At 41.0% G+C, this 21,644-nt stretch overlaps 2 protein-coding genes across 10 annotated transcripts in view; both read left to right on the plus strand.

The window, feature by feature from the left end:
- thsd7ab (thrombospondin, type I, domain containing 7Ab) overlaps window positions 1–2,790 on the plus strand; it is a 76,131-nt gene extending 73,341 nt beyond the window's left edge. For 3 of the 8 annotated variants that reach the window (XR_015101253.1, XR_015101255.1, XR_015101256.1), the window contains 2 exons: window positions 84–356; window positions 1,859–2,790. Coding sequence is in view for 4 of the 8 variants with exons in the window: in XM_086114301.1 (XP_085970427.1) it covers window positions 1,859–1,952 (94 nt within the window). In the remaining 4 variants the exon portion in view is untranslated. The remainder of the gene's footprint in view (window positions 1–83; window positions 357–1,858) is intronic. The other 5 variants (XM_086114302.1, XM_086114303.1, XM_086114304.1 and 2 more) reach the window with 3 other exon arrangements.
- Window positions 2,791–7,416: 4,626 nt separating this feature from the next.
- On the plus strand, window positions 7,417–21,563 carry LOC147203911 (neurexophilin-1). 2 transcript variants are annotated; one of them, XR_015101181.1, is made up of 4 exons: window positions 7,417–7,671; window positions 17,152–17,527; window positions 19,005–19,554; window positions 21,514–21,563. XR_015101181.1 is itself a non-coding variant. In XM_086113576.1 (3 exons), the coding sequence occupies exons 1-3, from the start codon at window positions 7,621–7,623 to the stop codon at window positions 19,442–19,444; spliced, it is 867 nt and encodes a 288-aa protein (XP_085969702.1). In that variant the 5' UTR covers window positions 7,417–7,620; the 3' UTR covers window positions 19,445–21,095. The 2 variants fall into 2 exon arrangements, 1 of the variants encoding a protein (XP_085969702.1); XM_086113576.1 differs by lacking the exon at window positions 21,514–21,563 and having other exon boundaries at window positions 19,005–21,095.
- The last annotated feature ends 81 nt before the right edge of the window (window positions 21,564–21,644 follow it).

Raw genomic sequence — 21,644 nt, forward strand, 5'->3', positions numbered from 1 at the left:
TCATCATCACCATCATCATCATCGTCATCACCACGGTCACCTCCTTCTATCCTCTCCCATCACCCTTCTAACGGCGGGTGCAGCAGTTACTGCGCCAAGGTGCATCGCTCTCTGGCCTCCCAGGAGTGCCACGCCAACGGAGCGGCAGTGTGGACGGGACAACAAAATGCCCATGGGATGGTGTACACCTGTCCCGACTGCCAAGAGCTGGCTCAGAGCAGCGGCAGCTAATGAAATGAGCCACCTCCTCCTCCCCCGCCCAAGAAAGTCTCTTCTCCCAGCATGCCTTGCTCAAGTGCCGACAGCCCCTCCCCTCACGTGGTCTGCCTGATAGACGAGGCAGCTCGTTGGAATAGGTGAGGACCATTCGCCTGTGGACCAGTGTGGAAAAGTGAGGAAAGCTCAAAATATTTATGACCTTATGGTCCATAAATATTTAATTATGAATTGAATAACTCAAAAAATTTGATTGAAACAATTGGTAAGTAATCGCATTCATCCACGAGCTGCCACAACTCACTCCACACGCAGACTGTAACCAGCCAGCCAGTGTCATTCCTTGACACCCACGTCACTCACCAGGCCAGGGCCCACCTTTTAAAGTCTCGCATACTAATAGTCACAGATATGACCAAGTAAATTTGAGGATGTTAGTCCCCGTCTCAACTCAAAGAAAGAAAAAATGAATTCTAAACCTCTCTCAAATTTTGAGGGTGCTTGGATTCATTTACGGGATGCTTGAGCCCCCCCAAAAATGGTCTGAACATGCCTACGGTCCTGCTTAAACTCAATGTTACTACAGTAATTTAAATGCTTAAATGTTCTCTTGACCATATACAGCCCACTGATTTTGGGCTGGAATAACATCTGCAACATGTTGCTGGACTCCTTGCAACACAGATGTGAGGCAATGAGATTTACTCACTTAAAAGACTGATTTTAAGTAACGCCAAAATCATAGTTTTCATTGCTAGCTAGCTAGCTAGTTCGATAGCTAGATATATAGATAGATAAATAGATAGATAGATGTTGCCTTGCTGCCCTCGTAAGGCCGAGTCATGCCATTGCACTCATCTTCTTCTCCATCATTTGTGTTGATTCCATTTTCCAATAGGGGGGAGCATTGTCACATTTGTGGCTTCAGTGAAATAGAAACGGTACTCATTGTCCACTTCATTGGGTACACCTGTACTGTACAATCTAATTGATGCGATCCAAAAAGATTAATGGTGAACGATTTTGACTTTTGATTGGCATGTCTGGAGAATTAGAATATTTATGCGTCCACCCCCAGAGTATCTGTTTAATCTGAACATATTGGAAAAGGCTAGAGAGTGGACAGGATTATTATTATTATTTATCATAATAATCACATTAATACAAACTATTAGACAAATAGTACTGAAAGAAAATAAAAAATAAAAAGAAAAAAATGGAATGGGTGAAAATGTACACAAAATTCAAAACATTTGAAAATATTTAGTTTGAGTTTATATACAGTATATATATATATATATATTCTATAAAAATAGATAGAAAAAGCCAGAATTGAAAAGATAATATAATTATTTAAAATTAATTTTAAAAAAACATTGTATGTTTGATGTACAAAAATTCCCCAAATATTAGAAATTGGCCATTTTGGGTTTGAAGTCACCATTTTTTTTTTGTTGTCTGCTTTTTTCAGTGGATTTAGCGGAGAAAATCCAAAAGTTCAAAGCACAGTTGCACCTTGTATCAGTGTGCTGGTGTACCCAATGTTATGTCCAGCGCTTACATCTGCGTAATTTGACAGCGTCCCTTGACGCTTCCCCCAAATAATAGCCATAATGTGTTTTTTCCCCATGTGTGCGATCAGCAGCAAGAAGCCAAAGCGACCGGAGCGAGCGAGGCAGCAGAACAACCGCCTCAAACCTCTGACGTTGGCCTACGATGGCGACACAGACATGTAGTCACAGCTGCACGCCGGATGCTTTTTTTCCCCCAATACAGCATGAAGGCGAGACGGTAAATCCTCTTAGAGCACGTCTGTGTATCAAAAAGTGCTCTCCCCAATCACACTTTTTTTCACCTTCATGACCTCTGCAAGCGTTGAGGCAAATGCCTTTTTTTGTCATCCACCCAACCAAGACTTCTCCTCCCCCCCTACCCACTCCCACTTTTTTTCCGCTGAGCCGCCGCTGGAGGCTTTAATGGGATATGTTGCATCCTCCGTTGCCAAAAAAAAAAAAAAGATGAGGATGCGGGATGAAGGGGGGGAAAATCTCCATAAAGGGGTTTAGAATCCCTTCCTTAGCCGAATCCTCTGGACAAAAAGGGGACGCCAACCTCTCACTCTCTTGTGCTTTTGTGGTTGTTGTTGGATTGGAGCGGCCATTGCACCCCTCTCTGTCTCTGTCTCTCGCTCCCCTCCACCCTGGCCGTGTTTCAGGCGCTAACATGCACTATATTAGTGCAGCACATGAATGATGATGCCATATAAGAGGGAAGATTGCGGCAAAACACGCAGGGTTCACTTACAAAGGAGCCTTAGGGACACACTTAGCGGGAAAAAGTTGCATACCTATATATATATATATATACTGTATATACATTGGCAACTCCTCTCCAAAATCTGATTTTAATAATGCTTTTGTCCATCAATGCGACTTCATAATATTAAAAAAAACATTATTTGCATTAATTACTTTTAAAAAGGAAAGAAAGAAGACTTGCAAAAAAATTTGTTGTTTAAGATGACTTTTTTCCTCAAAAAGTACAGGTTTATTCTCATCATGATTGACATTTTTCTCACACAAATATACATACAGGTATATATATATATATATATATATATATATATATACCTGTATGTATATATATATATATATATACATAATATATATATTGTGTGTGTGTGTGCTTTTCTCTCTGTTTAAGCAGAAATTAAATTTTTGTTTTACATACTTTGCCTTTTTTTTGGTCTTATAGAACTCTGATATTATTCTGTTTAGACTACAACAATTTTATTTAAAAAAAAACATTTCTCTAGAAAGTTATTTTTTTATTTCCAAGATTCCACATTGAGCAAAAATATCAATGCAACACTTAGTTTTGCTCCCATTTTTCATGAGCTGAAGTCAAACAGACTTCTATGTACACACAAAAAAAAAACAATTTCTCTCAGATACTGTTCTAAGTCTCTGTTAGTGAGCACTTCAGCTTTGCCTTCCGCTTTGCCTTTATTATGATTTTTTCTTCCACAATATTCGATTTTGTTTCCCCTCCAAAATGCAACTTTTCTCTTGAAAACGTGCAACTTTTTTGAACGATTGCTTTTGTCTTTTCAGTGTAGCCCTAATACTCCTTTGTAGATAATCATCAAAACTGTATAGTTGTGGTTTTTTTACCAGTTTAAAAAAAAAGAACCTTTTGTGGTTTGTTGAAGTCGTCTGGTGTAACATTTGTTTCTGCCAAGATGAAGCTTAAAAGGTCTCACTCATCTTTTTCCATTTTTCGTCAGGCATTTTGATTTGAAGCGGCCATTTTGAGGGTGATTATGGCTATTTCCAAGGAAACTTGAAAATCTTAAAAAATCAAGGCCCTGAAACTGGTCTGACTTACTTAGCAACGTTATATTTGGTAAGCAAGTCTATCATGAACCAACCCACAAAAAAAATCTCAAAATACCATTGTCCAAAAACGCACAGTCTGCCACAACGTTTTGAAGCAGCCATTTTATGGGCATTTTGGCAATTTCCAGGGGCCCAGTAACAACAAACTCCTCCTTTTCAATCAATCATGTCAAATTGCTCCCATATTTGTAGCCATACCATATTTGTGCACTCACCAGAAGGATGATGCTAAACTGCAATTTTCTTAAAAATCTTTGTCTTTGCATGTGGGCTTAGCGTGAGAGCGAAGTTTGATAACTTGACATCAAAACTGGAAAACCAATAGCTAAGATCCACAATGGAATGGTACCTCCATTCCAAAATTAATCCCCAGAATCCAACTTCATGCGGAAACATGAAAATAGGTAGGCATGTCAAAAATGAGCAGTCCCACAAAAAAGTATCAAGAACCAATGTCAAAATAAAAAGACACAGGAAGTGTGCCACTTTGATTTGAAGCTGCCATTTCAGGGTCAGTTTGCCTATTTTCAGGTTCACTTCAAAAAGTTATGAAAACGTAGTCCACCAAGCTAGGTTAACTGAGCAGCATGAAATTTGACAGGCATGGTTATATTGCATAAATCCACGAAACGTCTCAAAAGGCCATGCCTGAAAATGTACATGTCTGACATTTTGGTTTAAAACAGACATTTCAGGGCCAATTTGGTCATTTTCAGGAGTAATTAAAAACATGTTCAAAATTAAACCCCTAGATTCAATTAAAGATAACTGCATGAAATTTGGTAGGCATTTCTTTCATTAGTAGACGCATGAAAAAGTCTCAAGAACCGATGTCCGAAAGGACACGGGAAGTCTACCACTTAAGTCTGAAGCGGGCCGGTTCTGGATCATATTGTTCTTCCGAGTCAAACTCCTCCAGCACCTTTTGTTTGATTCCTACCAAATTTATAGCCAACATCCAAGATCGATGGCAGATCCAAAATTATGAAAAGTTTTTGTTTTTGCCGTTGCACAATGACAACATTTGGTGATTCAGCATTAAAACACCGAAACGCCCCGAAGGTATTCATTGGTGCCTCCTTTGGGCAGAAAATGCAATAAGTCCTCGCTCCTGAATGTCCATCTCCTTTCCAACTTTTCTTTTATTTGCCTTACTGACGACCACTTGCGAGTTTTCTTCTTGAAGGGGTTCAACTAACATGCAGTCACTTCAAAAATGATCACTGATGAACGTCATGTGTTATTATTGATGACATGGGAAAAAAGGCTGATGTCAGACATTGTTTACGCTGGTGGATCGATTTTTAAAAAATTTAAAAATCTTTTTTTTTTTAATTTTGAAGGGTTTTCCGTGCAGATGAAGAACGTAAAAATGTATGTGTACATTTATTTTGTATTACATAGAAAATGTTTAGTTTGAATATCGCAAAAGTGGATGTATAATATTTTTTTGCTGTCCTGATGCAAGTTCTGTGGTGGGGAAAAAAAAAAAAGACGACGCCAAAAAAAAAACAAAAAAACAAAGAAACGCTCGTCCGTTTTGTACAGGTTGTTTGTGTGTGCGGGAAGAAAATACGGTAATAAACAAGGACACGGTAACAAAATATATTTGTCCTTTTTGTCTCTTATGCTAGGTGGAGGAAATAAATCGAATCCATTTTACAAAGAAAAACAAAAAAGTAAAACGATGTAAAGGATGAAAATGGTCACATCACTCTTGACATCTTTAAAGGTCCTGTGTGTGATTTTTCAAATGCTTAGCTGTCTGCGATGTCTGGTATCTTTTGTTTTGTTATTATATACTGTATGAAAAATAATAATAATAATGCTCAAGTGTAATATAGAACATCCAGAAAGGCTTAATACCCCTTCCTTTTTTGCAACGTTTTGTTGTGTTACTGCCTTGTTCCAAAATGGAACTTTCCAAAAAAAAAAATCTCAGGGCGTTACATAAAATAACTTGTAACAGACAGGCTAACGAATAGCATGGGTGTCGTAGTGTTACAACCCCTTAAACAACGGATATAACACAGGCAGGTAGTGTAACAATACTCCCAGTCATGTATATTCATATATTCTTTGTCCTCTATGACGAACAACTATTATTACTCAACTCTTGCTGAAGAGCATCTCCATGTGCAATATTCATCTATCTGTATTATTCTGCCCCAAGGTGGCCAAGGCACTTGCACCAGAAAGAGCAGCACCATGTCTACTGAATTGCAGCAAGAAATGTTGTAAAGTATAAATCCAATTCCATCTCATTTAGATGATCACTGTATGTTTGAACAAAGTCCAAAGAGTGCTATTTGCCTTATGAAATAACACAGGACTGGAACGGATGAAAGACATTTCCATTTATTTCAATGGGCAAAGATGATTTGATTGATTGTTGGAACAAATTAATGTCTCACGGCATTTTTAGGAGAAAAGTATTCAAAACCCAGTTTTGCCATTGTAGGCGATGTATTTTGTGTGGAATTTTGAGGAAAATTTATCATTTGAATCCAGTTTGGGATCAAGATGCAAATGTAACAAAATGTTCATGTGACGCTTTTAAACTTGTTTTGTGCAATATTGCCAAAGCTAATGCAGCCTCAACATCGACCGTTTGCCTTTCATTTGTTCTTTGCGGCTATTCAAAGAAGGCAAAGCGTCCCCTTGCGTTACAGTGACGCTAATAGAGTTGCAACATGATGGTTTATGCATCCGAGAGCTCCCTTTACCTTAGTAGTGATGCTATCGCGCCGCATTGGAGTGCGACATGCCGCCATTTACGAGATTGATTTTGACCTTTTGTTTTATCTTTGCTCTTACTGCTCTTCTTTTGTGTGTGTGTGTGTGTTTATCTAAAAGGTTTTGTCTCACAACCTGAATGACAAATTGAATACTGTATATGCCGTCACTGCCTTTATTACATACACAACTTTAATATTCCTTTTAACAAAGATTGTGTTGTTTTGTGATATGTTCATTTGGGGTTTTCATGATGCGTGGGGGTTTTTTTCTGGTAAGATAGAAAAGACTTTATTGATTGACTTGTAGGAGCAGCATCATAGAAGCCAAAAAGGTCATGACAGTGAACCATTTTACATGTAAAAACTATTCATAAGATAGCATGCGGTATATTGACAACAAAACATAGTGTCTAAATACATACACTATATGCATGAAAAAATGCGAAAATGTACAATGCAAGTTTGACAATTTAATTTTGACATTCATTACATTTAAGATTCCCAACTCATTTCTGTATTCATTTAATTTAATCCATTGAGTCAATTTTATTCGTGTTTCGCTTGATATATTTTTTTTTTTTTTCTATATTTTTGGGGAAAAAATCATAATTGCTTGCATCAATATATAATTTTTTAATCAATATTTACACCGAAAACTAAAGTTTTGTCTGCTTTTTATTAGTCCTGATAATTTAACATGTATTTTTGATTACTTTAGAAATGATCATTTATATTGTTTCACATTTTAATCAATAGTCTAGTTTATTATATTTTTAAATTCACCATTGTGCTCTATTTTTACATTATTGTATGTTCTTTTTTTTTAACACTTAAGTGCAAGTTTGTATTTGTCTTTTTTTTGTCCCCAAGTCAGTTGCAGTGCAGTCGAGCACCACTTGAGGGCAGCCTGACGACATCACAAGTTCTCAGAAGTACATCATACCCACCGCCCCCACCCCCAACCCCCATCCTGCATCCCTGCATGCGAGTATAAAGCATCCCCTCCACACGGACGCTCTCAAGTACAAATAGCGCAGCGTCGCCTCTGAACGCAACATCTCTTCTTCACCTACTGAGAACACCCTCATCATCATCATCATCATCATTCTACCTCGGGACGCCAACCCCCCTCCACCCTGCCCCCTCACTCCGGCCCTGCACTTTATTTCAAGTTGGTTCAGCAGGAGATTTTTGGAGCACTTTCTTTCCCCACATCAGAGAGGACGAGGGCTGGGTTGAAGCCAGACGAGACGCTCTGTGGTCCGAACATGTCGACCACATGGTGCTGCTGGGCTCTGCTGCTGTCAATCATCTCTCTGGTGAGCAACTACCGTGTATTAACTCAGATTTGATCACATACGTGATCATCTTTTTTTTTTTTCTTTTTTTTTTGCAACATTTTGCTTCAGAGTCCCGCTGAGGTTCTTTTGGGAGAAGGAAACCAAGTTAGACTTGGAATCAAAAATGTGGTCTGCTCCAATGTGTAGCTGAACTTTGATTTAAATTAAAGGAAAATGGATGGACATTTTAAATATCAAAGGGGGAGGGGGTGTCACATTGAATAAGTGAGTTTAAATTTAAGTGAAGAAAAATGATTGGAACTAATTTGACTTAGAATCATATTTTGGAACCATTTAAAGAACTAGTGTGTAATTATTCCAAAACTAACGCTAAGCTAGCTGTGAAAACTTTGATTTTAAGTGAGAAAAGAACACGTTCGAAATAATTAGACTTGAATGTTTTTTTTCTACACCAATAAAGGACTAATGTGTAATTTTCCCATAAATAATACGATAGGTAACATTTTTAATTGAAGAAAACTGATTAGACTTGCATCAATTGATTTGGACCCACTCATAGATCGAATGTGCAGTTTTCGCTCAACTAATGCTAAGCTATCGGTGATCATTTTTATCTGCCAATGTAATTGAAGAAAAACCAATTAAGAGGACCAATCGTTTTTTTTTCTGATGCTAATGCTAAGATATTGGTAATAATAATAAAAATATTCATACAATTTGGACTTCAAATCATCACGTTATTTTGAGTCCATTGTGTATTTTATTTAAAGAAAATGCTGCTTTTACCTGAGTTATTATCTATTTGTTAATTATTAATTTAATTCAGCAAGAGTATTCTGACATCATTAAAGGTCCAAAGATGTGGTCCACAGATAAGGCTAAGTTAGCTGTGAAAACTTTTTCTTTTTTAATTTAGTAAAAACATAAACTAATCATGTTTATTGACATTAAACGGTCATGTATGTCATTCTTTTTCTGAGGCTTTCTGCTAAACACTTCATAAGGGAGTTAAATCCATAAAGGAAGCCCCTAAAGTCCTCTCCAGAAGTCCCTAAAACCAAAGCCGAAGTATTTAAGCTCAGATGAAACTTGAAACCCTCAGTGGGAGGTTCAAGCTTTGTCTCTTGGTGAACGAACTAACTCTGAGGTCATTTCTAAATCCTCGGTATAACGAAACTGGTCAGTCACAGACCTAAAACCTTTGTGAAAGTCCTGAGCCCCTTAGACATGGATATGGCATCGACAGATTTTCAATACTGTTAACACCCAAACACTTACTGGAGGACTCGAACCCTTAATGGAAGCTCCAAGAATGTTTAGTCCTTAAAACCTTCGTAGAAGTCCTAAATCCTAAATGGGAGCATGAAAACCAAAGAACCCCTCAATTGGAATCCTTGGTCATTGTTTTCTCTTCTCCCAGGAAGATGTTCTTGACTTACTCGGTCATCTTTTAAGTTAATCAAAATAGGAACTATCAGCCCCATTTAAAAACACACTCAACAGTGATTACTGTAATTTTCCAAAAATGTACTAAAAGAAATCAATATGGACAAGTATACATTTTCCATCAGTATAATCAAAGTATTTTCTGCAGCAGGAGCACCTCGGGGAAGTTAAAAGAAAAAAGAAGGAAAAAAAGTGTCCGTCTTGACGGTTTGTGACAAGCCAATTGCTTTAATCCCGCGTGAGCCGGTAACCCCGCCACCTCGCCATCCCGCTGTCCCGCCTGCTCTGATGAACGCGTCAACAAAGCAATCGGCGGAGAACAGCGGCCATAATCCGCGTACAAACTTCACTTAAAAAGCTCCCGCGGCGTTATCGGTGTTTAATTTGCATAGTGATGGAAAGAAGTCAATTACTATTAATTATTCTCTACAACTTCATTCCCATTATCCAATTGAATTTGCCGTCTTGAAAAGCATAAACTCAATTTCACAGCTGGCTAAACTCGCTAATCATTTACACCCCCCCCCCCCCCACCAACCATACACACAGCCAGCCCCCTTTGATGCTACACACTGCCGCTAAGAAACTCATTGTCGCATCCTAAACTCCTGAAGAACAAGTGGTGGGCAGTCAGGGACAGCTGGCCGAAACACTGTCAGAATCATTAACCTACGGTTTTCAACTTCAATTCAATTCTGTGATATATATTGTTTTCAATCAGATTTCCGACTCTTTTTGTTGCGATGTCAATATAATCTACTCAGGGCCTTCAGTCGTGAGCCCTCAGCACGCTTTTTGCAGAAGAAAAAACGTACCAGATTTGGTTAGAAATAATAAATGAAATAACCCAGATTTGGTCAGAAATTACACCAACTTGCAACTTTGGACCATTTGACCCAACTTTCTGGGTTCTTTTTTGACTAAAGAACCCAGAAAGTGGGTTCTATTGGATCCAAGTACGGTGGTACCTCTACTTACTAACGTCTCTTCGGACGAAATTTACAAGTTATGAAATGCCACAACAGGAAAATATTGCCTCTTGTTATGAAAAAATTTCAAGATACGAAAGGTAAAAGAATACAGTACGGGCTGCCAATTACAGCTCCGAGTTTCCTGAACGCAACATACTTATAGCTGCTCTGCCATTGGCTACTCCCGAGCATCATCCTGGCATCCCATTGGCTAAGAGGGATCTCTACCGCATGTGTCTATGTGTGTCAAGAAATAAATAGATAGAAATGTGTCTAGGCAGCGTCCTCGTCATTCGCCCCTCGGGCCATGAGACGTTCTGATAGTTTTAGGTCAGTGGTTCTGAACCTGGGTTCGATCGAACCCCAGGGGTTCTGTGAGTCGGTCTCAGGGGTTCGACGGAGCCTCTGCCATGCAGGGTAAGACACACGCGACTCAACATGTTAATTAGTTATGACACGTCCGCTTGGCTACCACTGGCTGCCGATGATCACATGACATGGCTTGTCCAATCAGTGCTGTGGGAAATTTAGTTCGCTTTGTAGTCGACGTGTGACTGTCGTGATAGTACGTTGTTCAATTTTTTTAAAAAAGTATACTTGTCCCTTGAAATGTTATTAACTTTTTTCTGTTTTTAATAAATGCGTGTTATTTTTTAAATATCTTGAATTTGTAAAAAAATATACGTACACCAGTCTGGTGATCGCTCACTATGCTGATGTTTGCCTTGGACATTTTCAAAGGGTTGTTAAAAGCTGACAAAATCAAACATCCTTGGATCAATTCCTTACAAAGCGCCAGGCAAAAACCACCTCTGAGAGAGAACAGGAAGTCCGGCCTTCCTGTGCGGAGTTTGCATGTTCTCCCCGTGCCTGCGTGGGTTTTCTCCGGGTACTCCAGTTTCCTCCCACATTCCAAAAAAAAAAACGTGCATGACAAGTTAATGGAACACTCTAAATTGTCCCGAGGTGTGAGTGTGAGCACGGATGGTTGTTTGTCCATATGTGCCCTGCGATTGGCTGGCAACCAGATTAGGGTGTACCCCGCTTACTGCCTGAAGACTGCCGGGAGACACCCCACGACCCTTGTGAGGATAAGCAGATCAGAAAATGGATCGATGGATGCTATAGATTAAATGCCTGGCACAGTTGGGTGCTGGTATCTTTGTTTTTTTGTTTTCTTTAAGAGAGAATTAATGTTTTTAAGAGGGGCGTTAGGCCAGGTCAGTACGAGGTACAAAATGCACTACCTACCACTGCAGAACACAGATCATAAGACGTGTACATCACATGTTCTCGTAATCATCACGTTTCCCCCCACGGGAACCTTTCCAAATCTCTTTGAAGCTAGTGTGGAGAAAGTCTGATTATGCGTTTTCTCCCGTGGCTACCTCCAAAAGTGCAAGGTAGTTTCTTGGTCCTCGTCTTCAAACCGGTTCCTCTCGCATATCATGAGTGTGAGGTCACGTCGGTAATTGTGGCCCCGACTCCTCTGGAGATAAGGCACCTGTGATTTCCTGACACTCTGATTTGTCATCTTCTCTGATGCCCTCAGGTAGCACTTTGATACAACAGCTACACCCACCTGGTGAGGCCCTGGAAGCCCGTTGAAACTGAGTGCAACGCTCAACAAATTTTGTCGAAGTCCTTCAACCTAAAAAGAAGGACCTAAACCCTTCATGGAGGACTCCAAAACAATGACTGGTTTTAGGAGGTGTTCTAAAGCGGGTCCAAACTGGGGGTCGGCAACCCGCGGCTCAGCAGCCGCATGCGGCTCTTTAGCGCCGCCCTAGTGGCCCCCTGGAGCTTTTGTAAAAAAGCTTGAAAATGGAAAATGATGGGGAAGGGAAATATATTTTTTGTTTTAGTATGGGTCCTGCAGGAGGACAAACATGACAATCACTCTTAACATTTTCCAATGCTTTAAAAATGTGTTAATAGGTTGCGTGAGATGGAGCTAAAGGCAATACAATACAATACAGCTTTATTTATATCAAGCTTTCACGACTGCTGCAGCTGTAACAAAGCACTTTACAGAACATTTAAAATACTACGTCCAATAAATGAGAATATTGATCCATATATAAGGCGCATTGGATTATAAGGCGCACTGTTGGCTTTTAAGAAAATTGAATGCTTTTAGGTGAATTCAATTTCAATACAATATTCCATGACAGATGTACAGTATTTGTTAAGTTCAGTATACTTTCCCATTGACTCTTAACCCTTTCATGCACCACTAATGATAACCTGTAACCTGATAGGCTGTCCACTGTAGTAACCGCTGTCTCTGAAAGGGTTAAATCCAATCAAGTATTTGCCAGATGTGATGTAAACACACTATTTGTATCCAATCGTAGAGCATTGTATCTAATATATAAATGCATACCGCATATATTTCAGCAACCACTAGCGTTTGCCCGCTCTATGTGCTCCAGTTACGCACATTTCAAATTGCACACACTTGCCATTAAGGCCATTGCGTGTGTGTGTGTAGTCGGTATAGAATGTGGCGGCACTTGTTTATCTTCAAAGTGCGGCGGGCGGCCTACGTGTGTTATCTCCCGGCTCGGCAGCGTGTAGATAGCATTGAGTTTGTCCAACAAGCGACAACGACTTTTGTGCGCGCGCGCGCGCGTGTGTGTGTGTGTGTGCGTGTGTGTGTGTGTGTGTGTGTGTGTGTGTGTGTGTGTATGTGTTTGTTATCTGCTCTTGTCCCGCCCGCCCAGGATGCCGCCACACAGCTGGAAAAACCTGCAATAATATTAAAGCCCCCTTCAATAGTCTTATTGAAGGTAAACGGGGCTGCGTTAAATGTAAATGCAAATGAATTATCCAAGCCTTGAGCAATAAAATGTTCCATTGCGGTGATAATGACACTTTTTGTTAGAAGGGATGTTGGCTTCTTTTTTTTTGTGGGAGAAAATACAATTGGAAAAAAAAACAAAGAGAGAGGACTCAAAAGCAAAGCTAAACACAGAACGGGTTCCAATAAAATGAATGAACATCATCGCAGTCCTTCGTTGTTCAAACGAATGCTGACTGATGGTCAATGCGCTCTTTGCAAAAATATAGAAACGATGCATGTTTAAAAAAAACAAAAAAACAATTAAGGTAATGATTAATACATATTTTTCTCAAGCTTGTACAACACACTGATGGAAAACCTTTGCCTCAATTTTAGTTTATAAATGCAAGATTTAAATGGCCGAGTTGGTTGGTTAACATTTCAGGGTTTCAAATGCTAAATCCACAAGTCTGAGTTGAGTGACACACGTAAAACGATTTTGTAAAATATGGGCATGAATGAAAGTGCAACTATGTTCCAAGTCGCTTGGGAAACGTGCGCCTCGGCATCACGAATGCCAGCCACGTGGTGGTGTTCTTTGAGGTCGTTTGCAAGACAGATGATCGTTTGAGAGTCTCCTGGCGGATAACTGATGATGTTTCCCGCTGTCACCATCAATATTATTTCTGCCACTCGTCTTTGTCGCTTTTACCCGATAAAACAACTTTTTCTAGCCTTCGCGTACGCCCTCGCGACTCACAACGGCAATACAAAGTGACAACTCTCGCGAGGAGCTGATGTCATTTACTAACACAATTCCATTTCCTAAAGTGACTCTGGAAGCCACACCCCTTGAAGGCACATATCCAATACACAAGTACTCGACAACATATGGTAATTTTATAATTTATGATAAAATGATTTTTTTTAAAAGATGTGGATATGTTTCTACTTTGCAAAAAAGTGCGGTCATATTTGAAATTTTGGGCGACTTAAAAAGCATTTTGGACAAAAAAAATTCCAAATGATGCAGTGAACTCCCATCTATCACATGGGGTGCATTCCAGACACGCGATAGATGAATTTTCACAATCTTGAGAGGCCATATAAAAACTTTTATTTCATAATCGTTGAATCCCACACATTTCAAATGCATTTAAACTTACGAAAAAACTCTTAGAATTACACTGGTAAACAGCAAATTCGAATCAGAGATGTCTTTATGTGTCCCTCAATGTTCTTTGTGACGCCAATTTCAAAACTGCGTTGACATTTTTCTAGCACCTCAGTTTTTTGAGGTCTTTTCATTTTCTTCTGTTTTTAAGATTGACCTATGAAAGCTTGCGCATGACGGATTTTACCATGCCTTGTAATTTATAGCTATGATGTTTCAGAGAACAATTACACTTGTTGCTGAATTTCATAAATATTACTAAATGTGACTATGTTACTTAGTGTAATCATTATTATTCGTATTAATATGACAATCTGTTGTGCTAGGAGAAAAAAAACAAGGCTAGGTTCAGAATCAGGGCAGAAAATTAATTGAGAAAAGTTGAGTTGCATCTCACATGAAATAAAAATGTCAATATTTGTTGACCGGTGTTACCAGACTATTCTTCCTGTCAAAAAATGGGAGATAATATCACTTTGAGGAAACATGAAGAAAGACTCGCTCACTCACATCGCTTTCCATATAAGAGGCAAAGCATGCTCACTTGATTCTGTTTATACTACAACAAAGGTGTTAAAGTCATTATAAACCTTCAAACACTGCCACTTTAACACACCCAGAGCAGCTGTTGTTTACGCTGCATCTCTTCCGGTCGAGCTCACTGGCGCCTGGCATATTGTGGCGCTATATGCTAGGACACACATGGCGCTCAACTCTAAATTTGACTTGCCTGTACACACGATATCTTGAAAATGTGCCCTATATCAACTTCTGTGCACAATAAAAACATAATAGGTTTTTGCTTACTGCCCCCGCTGGCCAGGAGGAACCACTGCGGCATCATTAAACCAGGGCGATCGATATTTCCCCAGGCCTGGCAAAGTCATCTCGGTGTGACAGCTGACCTTTAAACAGCACCACACAATCACCTTGAGGCACACACACACACACACACACACACACGTAGGTTCCAATCTCCCTCAATTGGGATTACAGGTTGGTGCTCTAATCCACCGCGCGATTGTGCCGCTAATCCTGTCAGGTGTGCTTCCACACGCCAGCTAATTACGTGTCGCCCAAACACACAGGAAGAAGAACTCGTAGGTGTGACATCGTATCTGGAGAAATCCCATCCCTATTTTTTCCGGCACAACTTCTGAGTCCTTTTGGCAGCCATCTTGTGCGCGCGTGTGTGTGTGGGTGTGTGTGTGCGTGTGCGTGTGTGTGTGTTCATGTGTAAAGCAGCTTCCTGACATCCCTTCATGTGACGGCAGCGCCTCTGTTGAGACTTAACCCACTTAGCTGAGAAGCTTCCGGAATCACTTTTATGACTCAGAATAGAAAATGACATCAAACTCCATTTGAAGTACAACTTTTCACCAGTGGCGAGTGGTCATGGCCAGCAGACACTCTCAGAAGCAGTAACCTTCATGCAACCTAAATTCTAATGTTTTTTCCATTTCATACGTTTTACTCCCAACAGTCCGCTGTGGCTATTTTGAATAGTAGTAGTAGTATTTAGTCGTGTGTGTGTGTGTGTGTGTGTGTGTGCATACATTACATCATCGCTTCTATGTGTTTTCTTTCTTTTGTGAGACTCTTTGTAGTATTTTGACCAGTCACAAGCTCCTCTAACAGTTACATTTCTAAGGATCCGCCATGTTTTCAGAGCAACAAACAGTGAGCTCCTCCAAGTGTCATCCAATGCTGCCAACTGTTAGCGATAGTTATGATTTTTTTTTAAACATTCTTGCCTTAATGGCATTTCATGTCAATGATGCTCAAAAGCGTTAAAGACCTAAAAAATATATTGTGTTGTACGTGCTTTGAAAATATGCATAGGGAGTATTTAAATAGAGCATCGATGTGGACTTCACATATTGCAGATGTGGTTTGGAACGTAACCATCGCCATGGAAGGAGGATTACTGTCAATACAAACTGTACAAATAAAATACTGTTTTGAAATATTAGAAGAGACGGTGAAATATTGCCAGTGTACATTTAAATTTGGTATTTTTCTGGTATGCTTTTTTTTTCTTTTCGTTCTTTTTTTTTTAACTTCATGTTTACTTTGTAAAGTGGCACATAGTGTGTTTGAAGTCGTCGCTTTAATGTAAAAATGAAGAAGAGTCCACTTTCCAGCTGCTTGCTCCGCACTTTGTGAGACGCCAGTCCGTTGAACTTGTCCGTCCTGAAGGAGCTTTATGTCAAGGCGTAATGGCACCATAAATCCCGAGCGGGAAGTCGTAGCCGCCGTCCGCTGCTGAATTTATCTTCTGATAATACATTATGTCGGTCAGCACGTGCAAGACAAAAGCCGCGCTTCATTAACATCGTTTAATCGTGCCGCTGAGCCACAAAACATTCCAGTTCATTCCTCATCTCACCAGCGCAAATATTTTACTTCTAAAAAATCCTGCGGTGACTTCCTTTGGGGGGGGGGGGATCTATGCACGTTTTTACCACGGCAATCGGCTCGTCCATCACGGTGTTCTCTTCAAAAACAACCGGAGGCCATCTTTCTCCAAAAGTCCGAGTGCACAAAGCCGCCGCGTCCTTCGCGGGGAAAGATCATTCACGGCGTCACACAATGCACCTCAGCCGCATGAAAGAGGACCTTATTTTCACTCTATTGATCGGCCCGGCGAAGATACCAAAAAAAAAAAGCGGCGAAGGCTACGCTCAGATGGATCTGCTGTCACGTCGAGGCGAGGGTCTCGTCGCATAGTTGGCGCTGTCATCCGCGGGATTGTTGGAGATGACTCATACATCATCCGGGGGGATGGGGGCACGTTCGATGGGGTAGGGGGGAGGGTAAGAAGGCCCTCCGTCTTGATTTAGACGACACACCAAAGCCGTTTGGCGCTCCGTAAGCGTCGGTGGCGAACGTCAGCGCTTTCTCGAACGGGTGATGATGGACGGCGCGAACGTGTGCCGACAGAGGAAGCTACAAAGTCAAGCTGCTGTGACACTTGTGCTCAACTCGGGACAATTGTGTACGGTTACTTGGAACTGCAGCTTCCATGTTGAGGTTCTTGAAGAAATCAACCACAAACATGCGTTTGTGTACATTGATTTGAATAACCACATTGAAAAGTGACGCTCATCTTTGTCATCCAGGTGCTCCAAGCTGACTCGAAATCAGCAAACGGCAAGTCCAAAATGAAGTCATACTGGTCCGCGAGTAGCAAGGCGGCTCAAACGCTGTCAGTCAGCCGCCTTCTGGCCCACACGCTGGATGGCAAGGAGAACTTCACTTCGGTGGACCTGGACTTCCACATGGAGGAGGATTTGGACTCTGACGCCAAGCAGTGGACCTGGCTTTCCAACTCTTCGGTGTCTTCGGCCTTGGAGGGGCGCTCCCGGGCAAAGAGGAGGCCCATCGTGAAGACGGGCAAGTTCAAGAAGATGTTCGGTTGGGGAGACTTCCACTCCAACATCAAGACGGTCAAACTCAACCTGCTGATCACTGGCAAGATCGTGGACCACGGCAACGGTACTCTAGCTCCGCGTTGGCTCGATGAACAGTCCAGATGTTTTCATGACTTGACGTAAGAGTTCAGTTCCCGTGACCGAGCTCGTAACTCAATTTACAAAAGAAAAAAAAATCTCCATCAAAATGAATTGAAATGTCTTGAATCCAAACCAGAACCACAAATCACCAACTTTTTGGTGACGTTTTTTAAATGTTCAAACTGATTTTAAAAAAAACAACAATAACGAGAATGGGTCTGGGTTGCTGGCAGGCCAGTGAAAACTCACACCATTTTACTACGAAGGCCTCCTCTTGTAATATGTGCAGAATGTGGCTTGGCATTGTTGAAATAACCGGGGATGGCCCTGAAAAGGACGTTGCTTGGATGGCAGCAAGTGTGCCCCAAAACCTGTCTGCACCTTTCAGCATTCATGGACCTTTTCCTCTTTGGCAGGGAAGACATGACGTCCATGATTTCCAAAAACAATTTGAAATGTGGACTCGTCAGACCACAACACAATTTTTCAACTTTGGGTCAATTAATCTCAGATGAGGTCAGGGCCAGAGAAACCAGCAATGTTTCTTGTTGTTGCTGATGTATGGCGTTCACTTTGCGTGGTTGAGTTTTCACTTGCATTTGTACAGTTTACTGTTGAGAAGAAGACAAGGACTGTAAATGCAAACAAACAATGATCAGTTTGAACATTACCGTATTGGCCCGAATATAAGACGGTGTTTTTTGCATTGAAATAAGACTGAAAAAGTGGGGGTCGTCTTGTATTCGGGGTCTAGACGTTATACCCATTCGCGACGCTAGATGGCGCCAGATATCATTGAAGCGCATGCTGAACTTGACTCCCCAGGCCAAGGTGAACCCCTGTCACGAAGAATAAAAATAGCGGTAGCACAAAGAAGAAAAATAAAAATAGCGGTAAGAAAGAAAAGAGAAAAAAATAATAGAAGAGATAACAGAAAATGGAGAAACGTAGCGACAATCTGAAGAAAAGTGGGTCGAAGATCGGCCAGGTTAACCGGCAGCTTAGGAGAAGTTATGATGTCATTGACATTTCAAAAACCAGAAGCCATTCAGTTACGAATGTGATTGCACTTTAGTTTACATATTTAAATGTTCAGATCTTAAGATTTGAATGAGGCAAAATAACATGCTTTTTCTCTCAAATATATTGTTAGAATCATTAGTTTCAGATATACTGTCATTATTTTCTGTATGAAAATTAATTTGGTGTTCAAAAAGTCTTTTTTCAAACTTGAGTTTTGAAAAAGAGGGGGACGTCTTATAATCAGGGCCGTCTTATATTCGAGCCAATACGGTAAATGTCATGCATTTGTCGTGTACTCAATTGATGATGCAGTAGGTTGAAGAGGATTTGCAAATAATTGTGCTCTGCTTGTATTGACACTAGATTCCATCTTCATTTGGATCGAGCTTTATACTTTGCTACTTCCCACTACCGCTCAGAGTCCATGTCATTTCCAGGTACCTTCAGCGTCTACTTCCGACACAACTCCACCGGGCAGGGCAACGTGTCCGTCGGGCTCGTTCCGCCCAGCAAGGCGGTGGAGTTCCATGTCCATCACCATCACCGCCACCACCAGCAGCAGCAGCAGAACCCCCATCAGCAGGATCTGCGTGTCCAGCAGCAGACGGCGTTGGAGAGCAAGGAGAGCAAGCTGTTCAACTGCCGCGTGGAGTACGAGAAGGTGGAACGCGGCACCCGCAACTCGCTGTGCGCCCACGACCCGTCGCAGAGTTGCCCTCAGGACCAGACCCAGAGCCATGTCTCCTGGCTGTGCTCCAAACCCTTCAAAGTCATCTGCATCTTCATCACCTTCCACAGCACCGACTACAAGCTGGTGCAGAAGGTGTGTCCCGACTACAACTACCACAGCGACACGCCCTACACGCCCACCGGTTGACGGGCGACCGAGGAGGAGGAAGAGGAAAGCGGACTCATCCTGGTCCCCAACCTGGAGGCCGGCGACGCGGCGTTCAGGGAAGCTTGGACGACTCCCTCAAAGGGAATCATGTAAATACTCGGACGCCACTCAGACAGCCTTTTATCTTGTCTTTGTTTTCTTTGTCATCTGTGGCTTTTTCTGCCTCAATCGCAGACGCCAATCAGACGGCAGTAATCAGTTGGCAGGGCTTGATAGGAAATTTTGATTTCGAGTGATCCGCTGCTCATCGCGGGGAGTTCCGTACCAGACTCGCTTCTAAAGTCTGCCCTTTAGAGAGACCATATTTTAAAAAAAACTCAAGTGTGTGTTTTCACTTTTGAAAAAAATAAATAAAAATCTTTCCAGCCCATCGCAGGGCACACATAAACAAACAACCATTCACACATATGCTTTTGGCGGGATGTCAAACTCACCGCACATGTATTTTCAGCGGCTATTTTTAAACCACAACAACAACAACAACAAACATGCTTTATTGTTCTTAAGTTCTATTAAAGTGGGTCGCGACTTTGGAACAATAGGAAAGGGCGACTCCAGGGTGACCGCAGATGACAACCACTCTTCTAAACTGAAATCACGGTGCTTTCAAATTCCTCACAAATTGTGCAGTTGCGGACGACAAAAAAAATTGTTTTCAAATCTTTTTTTGCACTTGCTCAAATCACTATCCAGTTGCATTATGGGGGCGGGGGGGGGATGCTATGTTTTTAGCATTTCGCCGACATTTTATCAATATGTTGGAACCTCCAATTTCAAATGCGTGTTTTCCAGCTCTTTCGAACGAGTTTGCCAGTCCAAAATGTTGACACCGCATTGGCTTCCTTTTGTACAAGTAGAGACTGTGCTAGACTTAGTAGCACAGTGCATGAAGCTTCAAACTAGAAATGACAAAAGGAATACTGTAGGCGATCGCTACTATCCAGATTTTGTCTTGTCGCAGCGAAAGTCTGGAACGTAACCCTCGTGATAAAGGAGGGATTACTCAAGTCGGTTGTACGAACAGCATAAACATATTCATTAAATACCTTCTTCCATGCACTGGAAGAACATTTTATTGCTCTTCATGTCATGATACATCTCAGGCATAGTTAGATGAACAAACATTACGTCATTCGTCGTAACCAAATCACCATTTTTGGACCAACTGTCTGCTGAGCGACTGAATTTCTTTTCTGGCGGCTATCTGCACTTTTATTTTTCCTCTACATGTAATGGCCTTAAGATGCCAGAAGATGCCGGCAAGGCGCTGGCTAATAGGAAAGTAGTCATCTGTATTTTTACAGTTTGCTAAGGCCACAAACACACTAGCGTCTTTGTATCTTTGCCAAACCAAATCATCTATAAGACATTTTTTTAAAGCTAATGTTACAGTAAGGATGTGAAAGTGTTTTGGGATTACAATTTGGGGACTTTAAAGGGGAAGTAAACCCCAAAACATTTTTTCATAAGAATCCATTGTGTGTTGCCAGCACTTGAAATACGATATTCTGACTAATATTGTGTGCCTAAATTCGAGTTAATTCATCAAAATGGCACATATAATGTAGACTTAAAAAAAAAAAAGAATGTGGGAGGGGTTTAGTTCCCTTTTATGCAATTAATATTGGCAGTTCAAATCATTTTTTGGGGGGGGGCGGGGGGCGGGCATCAGTTTTTGTTCACAGATTTTAAGGGGTTCACTGTACTTATTCCATGTTGCAAGCTGTCACGTATTAAAAATGTGTTTATCGTGCGTCATGTGTTAAAAGGAGCCCTGAACATGTGGGGTGTGACCAATCCCATCCAGTGTATTAATAAACTGTACACAAACAAATATGAGACGCAGATTGTTTCCCGCTCTTCTTATCCTAAAATTATAAATCTACAGCCAGCCGACCTTTAGCAATCTGACACTCCTGCGATGGAAGAACGTGGGGGGGAGAATCACACATCCGGATGAAAACCAAGCGAGACGTTATCTTCTACTCTCCCTGTATGTATTATTTTTGCATTTTCTGCTCCTTTTGTGTGTTTGCCTTGACTTAAAGGGTTCAAGCTCACAGAGAGAATCAGAACGAACCATGGAGGGATACATCAAAGGTAAGTTTTTATATTCTTTTTAAAAAACCAACAGCAGTTACTTCTTTTTGTCCTTCCGACACAATTATTGTTGCGAAAA

This window comes from Hippocampus guttulatus, chromosome 6 (assembly GCF_054856545.1).
Source record: "Hippocampus guttulatus isolate MCC_2025c chromosome 6, RoL_Hgut_1.0, whole genome shotgun sequence".
Lineage (NCBI taxonomy): Eukaryota > Metazoa > Chordata > Actinopteri > Syngnathiformes > Syngnathidae > Hippocampus > Hippocampus guttulatus.

Coding starts and splice junctions, on each gene's coding strand:
- LOC147203911 (XM_086113576.1), top strand. CDS start 7,621: ATGTCGACCACATGGTGCTGCTGGGCTCTGCTGCTGTCAATCATCTCT. Junction 7,672..17,151: donor TGCTGTCAATCATCTCTCTG/GTGAGCAACTAC, acceptor TTTGTCATCCAG/GTGCTCCAAGCTGACTCGAA. Junction 17,528..19,004: donor GATCGTGGACCACGGCAACG/GTACTCTAGCTC, acceptor TGTCATTTCCAG/GTACCTTCAGCGTCTACTTC.